Source organism: Dendrobates tinctorius, unplaced genomic scaffold (assembly GCF_039654945.1).
Source record: "Dendrobates tinctorius isolate UK_male_01 unplaced genomic scaffold, ASM3965494v1 ptg000009l, whole genome shotgun sequence".
Taxonomy (NCBI): Eukaryota; Metazoa; Chordata; class Amphibia; order Anura; family Dendrobatidae; genus Dendrobates; species Dendrobates tinctorius.
The window spans coordinates 23,856,862-23,872,396 of NW_027361677.1; the positions used below are offsets into that span (position 1 = coordinate 23,856,862).

Here is a 15,535-nt window from a genome sequence, read left to right on the forward strand (position 1 = left end):
TTTTTCCTGACAGTCCGAGAGCGAAGAACTAAAGCGCTGGCGCATTTATGGCTACGGCTCCATATTGACAGCTTGGTTCTCCAGATCGGTGCAGAGTCTCACAGTTGGACTTTTAACTAAACTTGCAAGTTATAACTTTTTAATATTGAGAATAACCCTTTAAAAAAAAAAAAAAAAAAAGAGAATTATATTCATATCTATATAATCTCCTTTACTACACACTAGCTATACATATAAATGCACATTCAGCTCCGCTACATGTGCTGTGATAATTGGAGAAGCAGTTGCTGCACACCTCTGATATTGCTTATGTTTTGGGGAAGGATCAGTCGGGTTGCAATCAGCGCTTCTGACTGTTACTTTACCCAACTGAGGATTAGTCTGTCTCACTCTTGTCATATGTATGGGATTGCCAGCGGATCCCAGGATCGGCTTACACACGAGATCTTAACTGCATTTTAATAATTGATTTTTTTTATTTATATATTTTTTTTTTTTTAAGGTTGCAACAAACACAGAGACCAGCAAAAACGTTGGCAACGCGATTCTGTATGAAACAGTCTTAACAATCATGGACATAAAATCAGAAAGTGGCCTGCGGGTGTGTATCTGGGAAATCATGGTTATATTTCTGACGACACTTTACTCTTCCTCTAATATTCAGTTAGGATGGGATTTCCATTCTTTCTTACTTCACGTGCCTCCAAGTGCTCCCTGAACTGATTGTTCTTAGGTAGAATAACTTTGATTCAAGGAATAATAATCCTTTTATGTTCTGTGCCTCTTTTTTTTTTTTTTTTTTTTTTTCTTTTTCTTCTTACACTGCAATTCCTGCCCGCTCCTTGCTTAACCCCCTTCATGACATGATGGCTGTTAACCTTTTAAATCCTGCTGTCAGGCTCTGAAAGCGGTCTTTAGCACACGTGGGAGGGGAGCACGTCATTAGACACTCCCTTTGGCGTGATCACAGGGAGCCGATGGTTTGTGATCAAAGACGAGGCTCTGCTGAGGACCCCCCTGTGCCTGTCCTTACGATACTCCTGTGGACGCTGACTCGTGGCTGCCATTAGTAGGATAGGAGATCATGATTTCTGCTATACATAGCTGTGCTGAAGCTATGTATAGCAAAAGCGATAAGATGATCGCAGCTTCAAGTATCCTAAGCGGACTATTAAAGCAAGAAGTGAAGGGGAAAAAAAAAACAGTTCAAATACCCCTCCCCCCCTTTTGCCCCATTGAAAATAAAACCATAAAAATACACATTTGCCATCGCTGCATTCAGAAGTGTTTTATCTACAACAAGCTGAAGAGCCCGGCGCTGCCCGGGCATAGTAACTAACTGTGGTTAGCAAATTATAATTATCCTCCATCCCATAGGCCCGTGCCCATATACCCATCATACATATCCTCCATCCCATAGTGCAGTGCCCATATACCCATCACACATCCTCCATCCCATAGTCAACCATTATGACATCATAATGAGCGGCGGGGCTTGCAACCTATGATGACATCAGCGTCGCCATTGCAACCATTGACATCATAATGAGGGGCGGGGCTTGATACACACCCTTTTTCCCCATTATGTAGATAGGGGCAAAATTGTTTGGTGAATTGGAGCGCGCGGGGTTAAAATTTCGCCTCACAACATAGCCTATGATGGTCTCGGGGTCCTGACTGTGCCAAATTTTGTGGCTGTAGCTGCGACGGTACGGATGCCTATCCCGGACACACACACACACACACACACACACACACACACACACATTGAGCTTTATATATTAGATAAAATATAAAGTAAATTGATTAAAAAAAATTTAAATTTATAGCAACTTTGCAATAAGAGATCAAAACATCATATCTACCTGAAAATGATATCAATAAATACATCAGCTCAGAGTGCAAAAAATTACTTCACCTAGCCCCAGATCCTGAAAAATTGAGACCGCTGCTGGTCTCGGAAAATGGCGACAAAAGCAAAAACTTAGTTTTCATGCAAATTTTGGATTTTTTTTTTTTTTTTTGACCATTTAAATTATTTATATAGCACCATTGATTCCATAGAGCTGTACATGAGATATATACGTTTGGTATTTGTATACTCGTACTGACTTGGGAAATCATAATACTAGGTCAGCCTTACCATATAGTGAACATGGTAAATAAAAAAAAAAAACAACGCAAAAAACATTAGTGGAATTGCACTTTTTTTTGGCAATTTCACTGCACTTTGTAATGTTCTTCATGTTTTCCACTACACTATATGGTAATATCAATGGTGTAATTCAAAAGTACAACTCGGCCCTTATAAGGGCCATATTGATGGAAATCTAAAAAAGTTATACCTCTGGGAACAAGGGGAGGAACAACTGGAAATGATGAAGGGGTTGAAGAACTGCAGCACACCTCTATTCACTAAAATGTTTTGTGTCGGCTGCTGTCCCAGGGAGAAAAACAAATGATCCTTTGCTGTTGACATCTACAATGTTCCAAGTTTTCCACCTCCCCATCAATTCTTGTGCAATAACACGGTGGAAACAAGCAATTATCTATACACGTCATTATAAAATGTGCCTGTGAAGTTGGTGTGTGTCCTGTGCTTCGCCTGCTGTTCTCCTCCATTGTATTTTTTATTTCCAGTCCCAGCATTTTGCTCATATTTTTTTTTTTCTTCAGGTTTTAGCAATTAATATCCTGGGACGGTTCCTATTAAATAACGATAAGAATATTCGGTGAGTACACGTCACAGCAACATGGCCACAAGAAAATGTGACGGCACAGGTGCGGTTTGGATCATGGCGATGTCTCGTTTCTGTCCCCTTACAGCTATGTGGCTTTGACGTCTCTACTTAAAACCGTACAGACGGATCACAACGCAGTCCAGAGACACCGCAGCACCATCGTCGACTGTCTGAAGGACCTGGATGTCTCCATAAAGAGGTAGGAAGTGATGATTACAGCTTGGATCTCTGTGGTATAGATCGGAGGGCTTGACATATGATGATTTCAGAGTGATCCATCGGCTGAGCTTCAATGCTGACACCAATATCTGAACACGTCCCAAGCTGTCTTTGTGTTGGCAGCTATTTTCTTTCTGTATTGAGACATTACTGACCCCTTTGGTAAAACCTCTTGTTTTCTAGGCGAGCCATGGAGCTGAGCTTTGCATTAGTCAACGGCAATAACATCCGAGGTATGATGAAGGAGCTGCTTTATTTCTTGGACTCCTGTGAACCCGAATTTAAAGCCGATTGTGCATCAGGGGTCTTCTTAGCAGCTGAGAAGTAAGGGATATATGAAGGACTATCACCGCACACCACAAAACGCCGGAGATTATATGTATTCATATTTCTTACAGATATGCGCCCTCAAAGCGATGGCACATAGACACTATTATGAGAGTTCTTACTACTGTAAGTATCAGAATTAGGTTCACCTAGCCGTAAATTCACTGTGCTTTTATATTATATTTTTTTTTATACTGGTGCCTCTGTATGGATTAGAGCAGCCAGATTTGCTGAAGATCAGTTCTGTATGTATCTCCAGAGGAGTTCTCTCACTAATCTAATATCGTCTCGTTTTGTACTTGCAGGCTGGAAGCTACGTACGGGACGATGCCGTTCCTAATTTAATTCAGCTCATCACTAATAGCAATGAGATGCATGAATACACTGTACAGAAACTCTATAAAGCTATTCTTGACGACATCTCTCAGGTATGCGCCCACGCTCCTGCCTATGAAGAGTTGTTAGACGTTTATGACAAGTCAACAGGATATGCCATAAATGTCTGAAATGTCCAGGTGCTGCTTCTGGGATCCAATCTTACACCCAGAACGGAACCCCCGACCCCAATCCTGCTGTTATGTACTTATCGGTTGATGCATTAGTCACGTCACCTTGCAGGATAGGGGTCTGTGATTCCCTGTCCTGCAGATATAGGAGTGGACTCCGGAGCCGAACAATGAATGCTCTTGTACAAATCCTCCACAGGGACGAGACCTTATTGTTAGAGTAAGGCAGAATTCATACATCCATGCTTTTTAATGGACTACATGACATTCATATGCTATCACATCACAGTCCCATTCATTGAATTATGCTTGGGTCTCAGATTGGACCAAATGTCTACCCTTTTTTCGCAGACAAAATTTTCCTATCCAGTAAGCCCCCCCCCGGGAAAAAAAAAAATGTGAATGGTGCCGAGATCTACGGTCATGGCCAAAAGTGTCGGCACTCTAGAAAATGTTCCTGACAATGAAGTATCTCTAACGTGTTTTGTTATACACTTGGTTATTTCCTTTGTGTGTATTGGAACAACACAAAAAAGGAAAAAAAATGCAGATTGGACATAATTTCACATAATACCCCAAAAATGTGTCAGACAAAATTTATTGACAACCTCTATTTAATATCTGGTTGCACCATTTGAAATAAATACCTGCAATCCATTGCTTCCTTTAACCATCAACAAGCTTCTTAAACCTCTCGGCTGGAATTTTGGAGCACCCTTCTTTCTCTATCGATTCACCCGTGTCCACTTTCTACTGACAAAGCTAAAACTGATTATCTTAGTGCAAGTCGGTGGGGTGTATACTGCGGAGGAGGAGCTAATTTTTGTTGTGCCTAGTGTCAGCAGCATACACCTTTTGGTTTCCTGTGTCCCCCAATGAAGGCTCTAAGAAACAGATTTTACGGTGAGTAACCAAAAATCCTGTTTTTGCAAACTGCTCCAGTTCTGTCATGTGATGGTGCCTGCTCCCAACAGCTATTCTGAGATATCTCCACAGGTGATCAATGGGATTTAGATCCAGGCTCATTGATAGTCACTTTAGAACTCTCCAGCGCTTTTTCCATCTATTTCTGGGTGCTTCTTGAAGTATATTTGGGGTCATTGTCCTGCTGGGAAGACCCATAATCTAGGACTTAAACCCAGCTTTCTGACGCTGGGCACTACAGTGCTACCCGAAATCCTTTGGTAATCTTCAGATTTCATCATGTCTTGTACACAGTTGTGGCACCCAGTGCCAGAGACGGCAAAACAACCCAAAACATCTTTGAACCTCCACCATACTTGACTGTGGGTACTGTCTTCTTTTCTTTGTAGGCCTCATTCCGTTTTCTGTAAACAGTAGAATGTGTTTTACCAAAAAGCTCTATCTTGGTCCCATCTGTCCATGCTTTCCCTGAAGGATTTTGGCTTACCGACGTACATCTTGGTAAACTGAAGTCTAGCTTTTTTATGTCTGTGCTAGCAGTGGGGTCCTCTTGGGGTCTCCTGAAGTTTTTTGGAACATGATAGGGGCTGCTTATCCACCTTCTGGACTATACTGCGTTGCTTTCATTAATTTTTCTCTGCCGTTAACGCAGATTAGCTACAGTGCCATGGATTGTAAACTTCTTGATTATGTTGCGTAATTATGTCCAGTCCATTTTTTTTTTTTTTGGTGTGAAATTATGCCCAATTTGCCTTTTTTCCCCTTCTTTTTGCATTGTTCGAATACTCACAAAGGAAATAAACATGTCTAATTTCAGTAATTTTCTGGGAGAAATACTTTATTTTCTGGAGCAATATCCAGGGTGCCATCACTTTTGACCATGACTGTATGAAGGAAACATGTTTCATCTGCAAAAAGAACATGAAAATCAGACTTGAACTGAGGGTGTAAAAATATGTAATATTTGGGAGACTTTTTTCCCTCATCAGTTGTGTCTTTATATTCTGGATTATGAAGTTCCAACTCCTGTGATGAAAATCAGATTAGATAGAGGGAAAAAAATGACCCATATTTTCGTATAACTTAAAGGATTTTCCCTTCAATTCTCTGTATGACCACTAGGTGGTGCTGCTTTCATCTGTATTTTATTGTGAATGTCCGTTCAGTTTTCTTTGACCTTTTTTGTCTTTTGCAGCAACCGCTGGTCCAGGTGGCGTCCTGGTGTATAGGAGAATATGGAGACCTGCTGGTATCGGGCCAATGCGAAGAGGAGGAACCTATCCAGGTACAACATGTGTGCAGAAACCTGTATAATGATTGTAGACATTTAAAGGGGTGTTCTCAAGTTTGGCAGGGAATAGGGGATAACTTCCCTTCGGCTGGGACCCCCCCATGGTCCAAAAACCTCTGTGTGAATGGAGTGATGGTCAGTCATGCACACCTCCACTCCTTGACTGCTGGAGTCCAACCCAGCGCAGCACTTATCTGTCTCTGACAGTCCTTGTTAACAATGAAGTGGAATTGTGCATAATCAGTCACCACTTCATTCACACAAGCCTTGGCCCTCAGGATCGTTGGACCCCCATTGATTGGGAAGCTATAACTTCTAAACTTGAGCATACCCTTTATAATGACCTCTCCTAATATGCTGTAGTGATTTTATCCAGAAAGGGGGGGGGGGGTAATTTTATGGCTTTTTCTGTGGCTATATATGAGAGAGACATTTTAAGCTGTTTTATTTCTCGCCAGGTCACCGAAGACGAGGTTCTGGATATTCTAGAGAGTCTCCTGATCTCTAACATGTCCTCCTCAGTTACACGAGGCTTTGTCCTGACTGCCATCATGAAAAACTCCACTAGGTTCATGAACACTGTCAAGTAAGTTCCAAGGATCGGTGGGAAGATCAGATCCTGCTGAGTTCCACCAGGACCATGTTTCTAGTTCTCCCTGATAATTTTCTGACTTAATCCTTCTTGGTTTCTGCAGCCGCATAAAGAAAGTGGTTTCCATCTATGGCAGCAGCATCGATGTAGAGCTTCAGCAGAGAGCGGTGGAGTATAACGCTTTATTCAAGAAGTACGACCACATGAGGTGAGAAGAACGACAGTGTCTGTAAGGTGTGCTTTTAAACACCATCCGGGGTCACTCCACGGACAGAACTCACGCCTGCCGCTTTCTAGGTCTGCGCTTCTGGAGAGGATGCCCATCATGGAGAAAACCATGACGAATGGCCCTACAGACGTAGCTCAAACTAATGGGGAAGCAGAACCTGGAATCATAGACACCAAACCCATTCCTTCTGCTCAACCACCATCCAGCCAGGTAAGATCGCACCGTGAAAAGCCATCGCGGCTGGTAAATCTGTGTGCGACATCTGCTCCTCTCGGCTATTGCTGGGCGGCTGCGTGGCCGGCCACTGACTGTAAGAGTTGGATTCTGAAATTATCCAGGTGACGTGGCACACTGCTTTCTGATCTATGGCACTTTTTTTTTTATTTATTCATTTTTGCAGAAACAAGAGGACTGGATGTCTATCAGCGAGGCGGACAGAGGAATTAGTTGTTTTATTTCATTGATACTCGCTTCTCTGGCTGCCTCTCTGCTCACCGTTTGGTCATTTTTTTTTTTTTTTTTTCATCTTTATGTGCGCCGCATACACAGTCTCTTCACTATAGACCATATTTATATCATTGGTGCATGAGGAATTGGAGATTATCGCTCAGTTCATTTCTGAATGTTCATAATTTGGCAATTTTCCTGGAAAGGGACGGGTTTTCTCTCCTGACGCTTCCGCTCAGAGGTCGGCTGCCCAATTGCTGTGCGCAGGGCCCGACCGATAATAAGAGGAGACGGTACAAGAAAGATGACCAGACGGTGATCTATAGCAGCCGCTTCCGAGTCACCCAGACTTTGTATCTTCCAGAATACATCTGTTCTTCCTTTTTTTTCCTTTTACAGGCCAACGATTTATTAGATCTCTTAGGAGGAAATGATATTCAGCTGGTGATACCCACTGCGCCACCTCCAAAACAATCCACTGTGGGAGGAGAACTGCTAGATTTACTGGGCGATCTAAATCTTGGAGGTGAGTGACTGATGAGGGGAGGATGTTGGTAGGGGGGCTTCTGTTCAGAGTGTGACATCAGTGCTTCCAGAGTTAATTTAACTACAGTTCAATAATAAGAGTCTGCAAAATACAAGCTGGTTGAGCAGGCCGAGTGTTCGTCTCCACCTCTGAAGTACAAGTTTAGGATTTAATATACAAACAGGAGAAAAGGAAACCTGCCCTACAATATAACATCAGGCCGTTGATTTAGGGTCTGGAAGCTGTGGTCCTAACATGAACCGTGTGACCTGCCTAAAGCTACTGCCGGTTTATAAAATGGCAGCATTGCATGCTCACCGACTACTGCGTGGGGTCCCAGATTGATTGCCAAAAATTACAATTTTGATTTAATAAATATCTTCACTTATCTGTCTATTTTAATAATAATTTCTTTCCTTATCTGATCAGCCCCTCCAGCACCGATCCCACAGATGCCTGCACCCCAGCTCCTGCTAGATGGACTGTCAGTGCAACCTCTATTTAATGAAATATCAGGTCAGTACAATAGTCCCCCTCCCCCCCCACCTTACTTATACTAAAACTAGATTATGGCCCGATGCTATCGCATCGGGAGGATGCGATAGCATCACACCTCTTGCCATGTTAACCCTCAACGCACACACTCCTCAACACACACTCCTCTCACCTTTCACCATCTCCACTCACTCTTTCACATACGACCCCTTCTCTCACTCCGTCTCTCATACTCACGCCGTCATCGCCGCTGCTCCACGATCCCCGACATCTTCTTCCGCCGGCGCCATCCTGGATCCAGACGTTGTCCACGCCGGCGACATGTTCTTGCGGCGACGCCATCTTGAGTATCGTGAAATCCCGTGATAGTCAAGATAGCATCGCCGGAAGAACATGTCGCCGGCGTGGACGACGTCGGGATCCAAAATGGCGTCGGCGAAATCTCGCGAGTTTTCGCTGATGCCATTTTGGATCCCGACGTCGTCCTCGCCGGCGACATGTTCTTACGGCGACGCCATCTTGACTATCGCGGGATTTCGCCGATCCAAAATGGCGTCGCCGCAAGAACATGTCGCCGGCGTGGACGACGTCGGGATCCAAAATGGCGTCGGCGTAATCTCGCGAGATTTCGCCAACGCCATCTTTTTGGATCCCGAGTCGTCCACGCCAGCGACATGTTCTTGCGGCGACGCCATCTTGAATCTCGCGGGATTTCACGAAATCCAAGATGGCGTCGCCGCAAGAACATGTCGGCGGCCTGGAGAACGTCTGGATCCAGGATCGCGGCGGCGGAGGAAGATGTCGGGGCAGCGACGATGACGGTGTGAGTATGAGAAACGGAGTGAGAGAAAGGAACGTATGTGGAGTGAAAGAGTGAGTGGACGTGAGTGGAGGTGAAAGGTGAGAGGAGTGTGTGTTGAGGCGGTGTGGTGTGTTGAGGGTTAACATGTGCGTGTGTGTGGTGACGTCACCGGTTACAACTGGACGGAAGTTGTTACAACCGGAAGCTGCTTAGGGCATTTATTATTATAGATGATGAGGAAGAAGCCGTCTGTTGTTGGCGGTGATGGCGTGTAGAGGCTTCTTCAGCCAATGTAATAGATTTAGAGTTAGGGGATTCGTGTGTGAGACGACGGCGTTTATAAGCCTTAATCTTGTCAAGTCGATGCTGTTTTTCCTCAGGAGTCTCATTTGCACGGTGTTGTTTTTGTCGTAGTGCTAAAGCTGCTTTCCTTTCACTGGCATTGGCATACTGTGCATCGGTATTGAATGGTGGTATTGATAGGGCAGAAACAGATTGCTGATTAGTTATGTCAGTGAACGGCATATGGGATGAAGTGTAGCAGTGAATTGTTCCACATGCTGATGTGGAAGCATCCTGTTGTGAGTCTAATAATAATGATGAGGAAGAGGCCGTCTGTTGTCGGCGGTGACGGCGCGCAGAGGCTTCTTCAGCCAATCTTATGGATTTAGAGTTAGGGGATTCGTGTGTGAGGCGACGGCGTTTATAAGCCTTAATCTTCTCAAGGCGATGGTGTTTTTCCTCAGGAGTCTCATTAGCACGGCGTTGTTTTTGTCGTAGTGCTAAAGCTGCTTTCCTTTCACTGACATTGGCATACTTTTTGTTATGACTCATGTTGGCACAGGTAAAGGAGTCTATTTGGCAGTTATCTGGCAGTGAAGAAGGCGTCCTGGAGTATTGTAGAGTAAACAGATACTAATTGACCCTGTAATTGCCCAGCAGTAGTTATGAAGTGGTAGTGGCAAATTGGCCCTGTAGTTAGACACCGGCAGAAGAGCAAGGCAGCAGTAGTTATGGCGGTAGAGGCAAATTGGCCCTGTAATTAGACACCGGCAGAGGAGCAAGGCAGCAGTAGTTATGGCGGTAGAGGCAAATTGGCCCTGTAATTAGACACCGGCAGAGGAGCAAGGCAGCAGTAGTTATGGCGGTAGAGGCAAATTGATCCTGTAATTAGGCACCAGCAGAGGAGCAATGCAGCAGTAGTTATGGCGGTAGAGGCAAATTGATCCTGTAATTAGACACCGGCAGAGGAGCAAGGCAGCAGTAGTTATGGCGGTATAGGCAAATTAGCCCTGTAATTAGACACCGGCAGAGGAGCAAGGCAGCAGTAGTTATGGCGGTAGAGGCAAATTGATCCTGTAATTAGACACCGGCAGAGGAGCAAGGCAGCAGTAGTTATGGCGGTATAGGCAAATTAGCCCTGTAATTAGACACCGGCAGAGGAGCAAGGCAGCAGTAGTTATGGCGGTAGAGGCAAATTAGCACTGTAATTAGACACCGGCAGAGGAGCAAGGCAGCAGTAGTTATGGCGGTATAGGCAAATTAGCCCTGTAATTAGACACCGGCAGAGGAGCAAGGCAGCAGTAGTTATGGCGGTAGAGGCAAATTAGCACTGTAATTAGACACCGGTAGAGGAGCAAGGCAGCAGTAGTTATGGCGGTAGAGGCAAATTAGCCCTGTAATTAGACACCGGCAGAGGAGCAAGGCAGCAGTAGTTATGGCGGTAGAGGCAAATTAGCCCTGTAATTAGACACCGGCAGAGGAGCAAGGCAGCAGTAGTTATGGCGGTAGAGGCAAAATTAGCCCTGTAATTAGACACCGGCAAAGGAGCAAGGCAGCAGTAGTTATGGCGGTAGAGGCAAATTGGCCCTGTAATTAGACACCGGCAGTAAACAGGCATGGGACCAAGGCAGCAGTAGTTATGGTGATACAGGCAATGCCAAGCGTCCGCACAGCAAGTCGGCGTGAGGTAAATGACGCAATTTCACGAATGCAAGATGGCGTCAGCGAAATCTCGCGAGATTTCGCCGACGTCGTTAAGGCTGTGTGCACACGCTGCCGATTAGGTGCGGATTTTGTAAAATCCGCAGGTGAAACCGCAGGTCAAAAGACCTGCGGTTTTACCTGCGGATTGCTCTGTGGTTTTGCCCTGCGGTTTTTCATCTCCTCAATAGAGGAGATGACAAACCACAGGAGAATCCGCAGAAAGAATTGACATGTCAATTCTTTCTGCGGATTGAAAACCACAGATAATCCGCACGGAAAATTCCGCACCGTCTGCACTGCGGTTTTTGATTCCCATAGGGAATCATGGTACTGTACACCGCAGCAAAAACTGCTGCGGGTCCGCAGCGGCCAAAACCGCTGCGGAACCGCAGCAAAATCCGCAGCGTGTGCACACAGCCTCACACCTCTTGCCATGTTAACCCTCAACACACCACACCGCCTCAACACACACTCCTCTCACCTTTCACCTCCACTCATGTCCACTCACTCTTTCTCTCCACATACGTTCCTTTCTCTCACTCCGTTTCTCATACTCACACCGTCATCGTCGCTGCCCCGACATCTTCCTCCGCCGCCGCGATCCAGGATCCAGACGTTCTCCAGGCCGCCGACATGTTCTTGCGGGACGCCATCTTGGATTTCGTGAAGTCCCGCGATATTCAAGATGGCGTCGCCGCAACAACGTGTCGCTGGCATGGGCGACATCGGGATCCAAAATGGCGTCGGCGTAATCTCGCGAGATTTCGCCAACGCCATCTTTTTGGATCCCGATGTCGGCGGCCTGGAGAACGTCTGGATCCTGGATCACGGCGGCGGAGGAAGATGTCGGGGCAGCGACGATGACGGTGTGAGTATGAGAAACTGAGTGAGAGAAAGGAACGTATGTGGAGTGAAAGAGTGAGTGGACATGAGTGGAGGTGAAAGGTGAGAGGAGTGTGTGTTGAGGCGGTGTGGTGTGCGGTGACGTCACCGGTTACAACTGGACGGAAGTTGTTACAACCGGAAGCTGGTTAGGGCATTTATTGTTATAGATATTAAAGGTCGGGTAGGTATCGGCTTATCGGAGCCATTGTTCTCATCTCTCTGCAGGTATTCCACCCATCATTGCTTACAACAAGAACGGCCTGAAAATAGACTTCAGCTTTGAGCGATCCAGCACGAACGCCAGCGTGACGGTGATCACAACCCAAGCGTTCAACAGCACAGACAGCGAGATGACAGACTATGTGTTCCAAGCAGCAGTACCAAAGGTATCTCTTACAGGGGTTACACAGCGTCGCCTTTGTCCTCTTATTTGCTCTTTTTAGACTCCGAGGCGTCGGGCCAAGAACACTCACTTATCGGTGCATGTTTTATTCCAGACGTTCCAGCTTCAGCTCCTGTCTCCGAGCAGTAATGTCCTTCCACCCTTCAACGCTGGTAGTGTCACACAGGTCATTAAGGTTCTGAACCCCCAAAAGGTGAATAGCGATGCTTTTTGTTTCTTTTTAAAGATTTAAAAAAAAAGTCTTTTTGCAATTTTCAGATATATATTTGGTATCCCTCTTGTCAGCTCTCACCATCACTGCTTGCTGTAAACTTAGCTTCTAGTGGCTGCAAAGCTAGCTGCAGACATGTGAATCTAAGGCCTCTTTCACACTTCGGTTTTTTTGGTCAGTTGCAATCCGTGAAAAAATGCAAAAGACGGATCCGTTTCCGTTGTGACACAATGTATGCCACCGGACCGTTGTTTTGACGGATCCGCTGAAGTCGGAAATGTAAAGGGAGGGGGGGAGAGAGATTTTTCCAGCCGCCAGGATTTGGGGTTAAATTTCTTGACCGGAAATTCTTCCGGGCATGCTCAGTGTGAAAAAGCGGATCCGTGCAGACAAAAAATGTTTCATTGTCCGTCCACTCAAGTAAGCGGACGCCAAAATTTTGGCGGATCCATCAAAATCTGCCGCTAATGCAAGTCAATGGGAAAAAAAACGGATCGGCCAAAAAAAAATGGCGGATCCGTTTTTTTTGCAAAACGGCAGATATTGACTGATGGAAACAAATGGAAGTGTGAAACAGGCTTAAGCTGCAGGTGGCGATTGCTACAATATAACAACTTGAATGCTGCCATCAGTCTATCGACAGCAGCATTTAACTGGCAAGATTGCATGGTGGTAACACTTGAATACCCTTGCAAGGCAAATTAGGGGCCCTGATGGGGTGCGTTATATAGTACAAGTGATCCAATGATCGCTGATTCAAATAATAAAGTAAAAATACAAAATAATTTTCTTAAAATATAAGTATGAACCCAACCTTTATTTAGAGGGGGGGAAAAAAAAAAATAGATATATATATATATATATTTATTTTTATATAGCGCTAACATATTCCGCAGCGCTTTACAGTTCTGCACACATTATCACTGTCCCCGATGGGGCTCACAATCTAAATTCCCTATATTAGTATGTCTTTAGAATGTGGGAGGAAACCCACGCAAACACGGGGAGAACATACAAATTCCTTGCAGATGTCGTCCTTGGTGGGATTCGAACCCAGGGCCACTGTGCCGCTATATATATATATTTATTTTAATTTTTTTTTTTTTAAAAAAAAGGATGAAGTAAAAAACGAAACAAAAACATTTTCTGTATCGCTGCATCTGTAAAAGTTAATTATATAAATTAATCAGCCCTTATGGTAGATGCCGTTAAAGAAAGAAAAATCTGTCAAGGGGGTAAACAAAAGCCCAAAAAATGTGTCGGCCATGAAGGGAATAAACAGCGCAGACTTATAAGCAAAGAATGCTTCCTACTAAAGAAACACAATGAAGTGATCAGAAAAGTTTGTAGTAACTTTTTGCTGCACAAACCATAACTTTTTTGAATGATTTTGTGTTGTTTGTTCCTTGCAGCAACAGCTGCGCATGCGGATCAAGCTGACATATAACCATAAGGGCTCGGCTATGCAGGACCTCGCCGAAGTCAGCAACTTCCCCCCTCAGTCCTGGCAATAAGACCGCGCCGCGTCTACTCTCAACCCCCCCACCCCACCCAAGATGAAGGAACTCTGGGCTGGAGCCTCTGCCCTGGGTTTGCCAACAATTGCACTTTGGGCCTCGGGGAAGCTGAAAAGGTTGAAGGACATTCTGCAACCGAGTGAAGCAACGAACGCGATGCAAGGCGAGGACACTGCTGCCTCTCCTCAACACGAGGAGCAGCCTGGCCTCCTTCAACCCCCGCACCCTTTCCCGCCGGGAACTAGAGTTGATTTTCCCAGGCCGGATCTCATGGGATTATTTTTTTTTTTTTTTTGTATCTTTTCATCTCCTTCCTCCTTTTTCTTTTTTTTTTTTCACCTCTGTACATTCCTGTAGCCGTTTCCACTCACACCCGCACCCACTCGCCCTCCAGGCTCTTCTTATTCTTTCTCTTTGGAACAGAGAGAATTTTCTTGTTTTTAGAATATTATTAAATTGTAAAGAAAAAAAAACCAAAAAAAACAAACCCTGATCCTGGGGATGAGTCGCTGCTCCCTTTCTTCTGGATACTTAAGTGCTAGCTCTGCAGCCCCCCTGTACCCAGTCCCCCAATCTGCCACCCTGATAGTAACTTCTATGTAATTTACTGCTGTGTCCGGGTTACAGTGCCTCACGCTGGTTGTACTGGGTATAGCGCAAGGGCACCAGCGACAGCTGCAGAGAAGCTCGTCCCGGAACTCTCTGGACGGTATGTACATGTGACCTTGATGGTACCGATATGGTGATTGTCGGTAAGTCGGCAGCACAGATGTCAAGGAGCCCGACTATTCAGTGTCTGATTTTTTTTTTTTTTTTTTTTTCCCTTTAGTTGCCGCTAATTTCTTTAATCATTTTCTAGATTGACTAAGAAAACTGTAAAGCGGCGTCGCCTCCCAAATGATTCTGTAAATAATGAGGGAAGTCCCTGTCTTGGTGGGAATTGCTCCAGACCCCCTAAATGGACACGGTTACGCTTTCACGAAAATGCGGGTCATCCATAAGAACAAAGGCAGAAAAAGAGGAGCCGCCACATCCGCGCTCACCCCCCCCTGAGTCCCGTGTGGCCTCTTGCTTAGCAGGCAGTCTCCAAATTTTTGGGCGCACGTTATTTTTGCCACATGTTGGTACTCTCTGTTTTTAAGTCGAGGGGTCCATTCGACTCTCCTCTGCCCCACCACGTAAAAATCATCTTTTTTTCCCCCATTTCCAGTAAGTTACAACTTTCTTAAAGACTCTTCTTACCCCCCTTCTCAATCTAACCCCCCCCAATGGCCTCTTGGAAGGAAGATCCAAAATTTCTCATCTGCGAAGTGGGGTTGGACAATAAAGGAACTACTGTGTTACCGCAGACTTTTTTTTTTTTTTTGAGACGGAAAGGCAAACTTGTAAAAAATAAAAAGTCAATGGGGGAGCATTAAAGGGTGTAAACATTTT

General features: G+C 45.0%; 1 protein-coding gene across 6 annotated transcripts in view; it reads left to right on the top strand.

Annotated features, from left to right (window-relative positions):
- AP1G1 (adaptor related protein complex 1 subunit gamma 1) overlaps nt 1–15,535 on the top strand; it is a 39,069-nt gene extending 23,534 nt beyond the window's left edge. For all 6 annotated transcript variants that reach the window (XM_073584738.1, XM_073584741.1, XM_073584745.1 and 3 more), the window contains exons 9-23: nt 503–601; nt 2,677–2,732; nt 2,827–2,940; nt 3,144–3,284; nt 3,359–3,413; nt 3,593–3,715; nt 5,913–6,002; nt 6,467–6,594; nt 6,704–6,808; nt 6,898–7,039; nt 7,676–7,802; nt 8,232–8,318; nt 12,196–12,356; nt 12,468–12,566; nt 13,997–15,535. In XM_073584738.1, the coding sequence (XP_073440839.1) occupies nt 503–601; nt 2,677–2,732; nt 2,827–2,940; nt 3,144–3,284; nt 3,359–3,413; nt 3,593–3,715; nt 5,913–6,002; nt 6,467–6,594; nt 6,704–6,808; nt 6,898–7,039; nt 7,676–7,802; nt 8,232–8,318; nt 12,196–12,356; nt 12,468–12,566; nt 13,997–14,098 (1,629 nt within the window). In that variant the 3' untranslated portion in view covers nt 14,099–15,535. The remainder of the gene's footprint in view (nt 1–502; nt 602–2,676; nt 2,733–2,826; nt 2,941–3,143; nt 3,285–3,358; nt 3,414–3,592; nt 3,716–5,912; nt 6,003–6,466; nt 6,595–6,703; nt 6,809–6,897; nt 7,040–7,675; nt 7,803–8,231; nt 8,319–12,195; nt 12,357–12,467; nt 12,567–13,996) is intronic.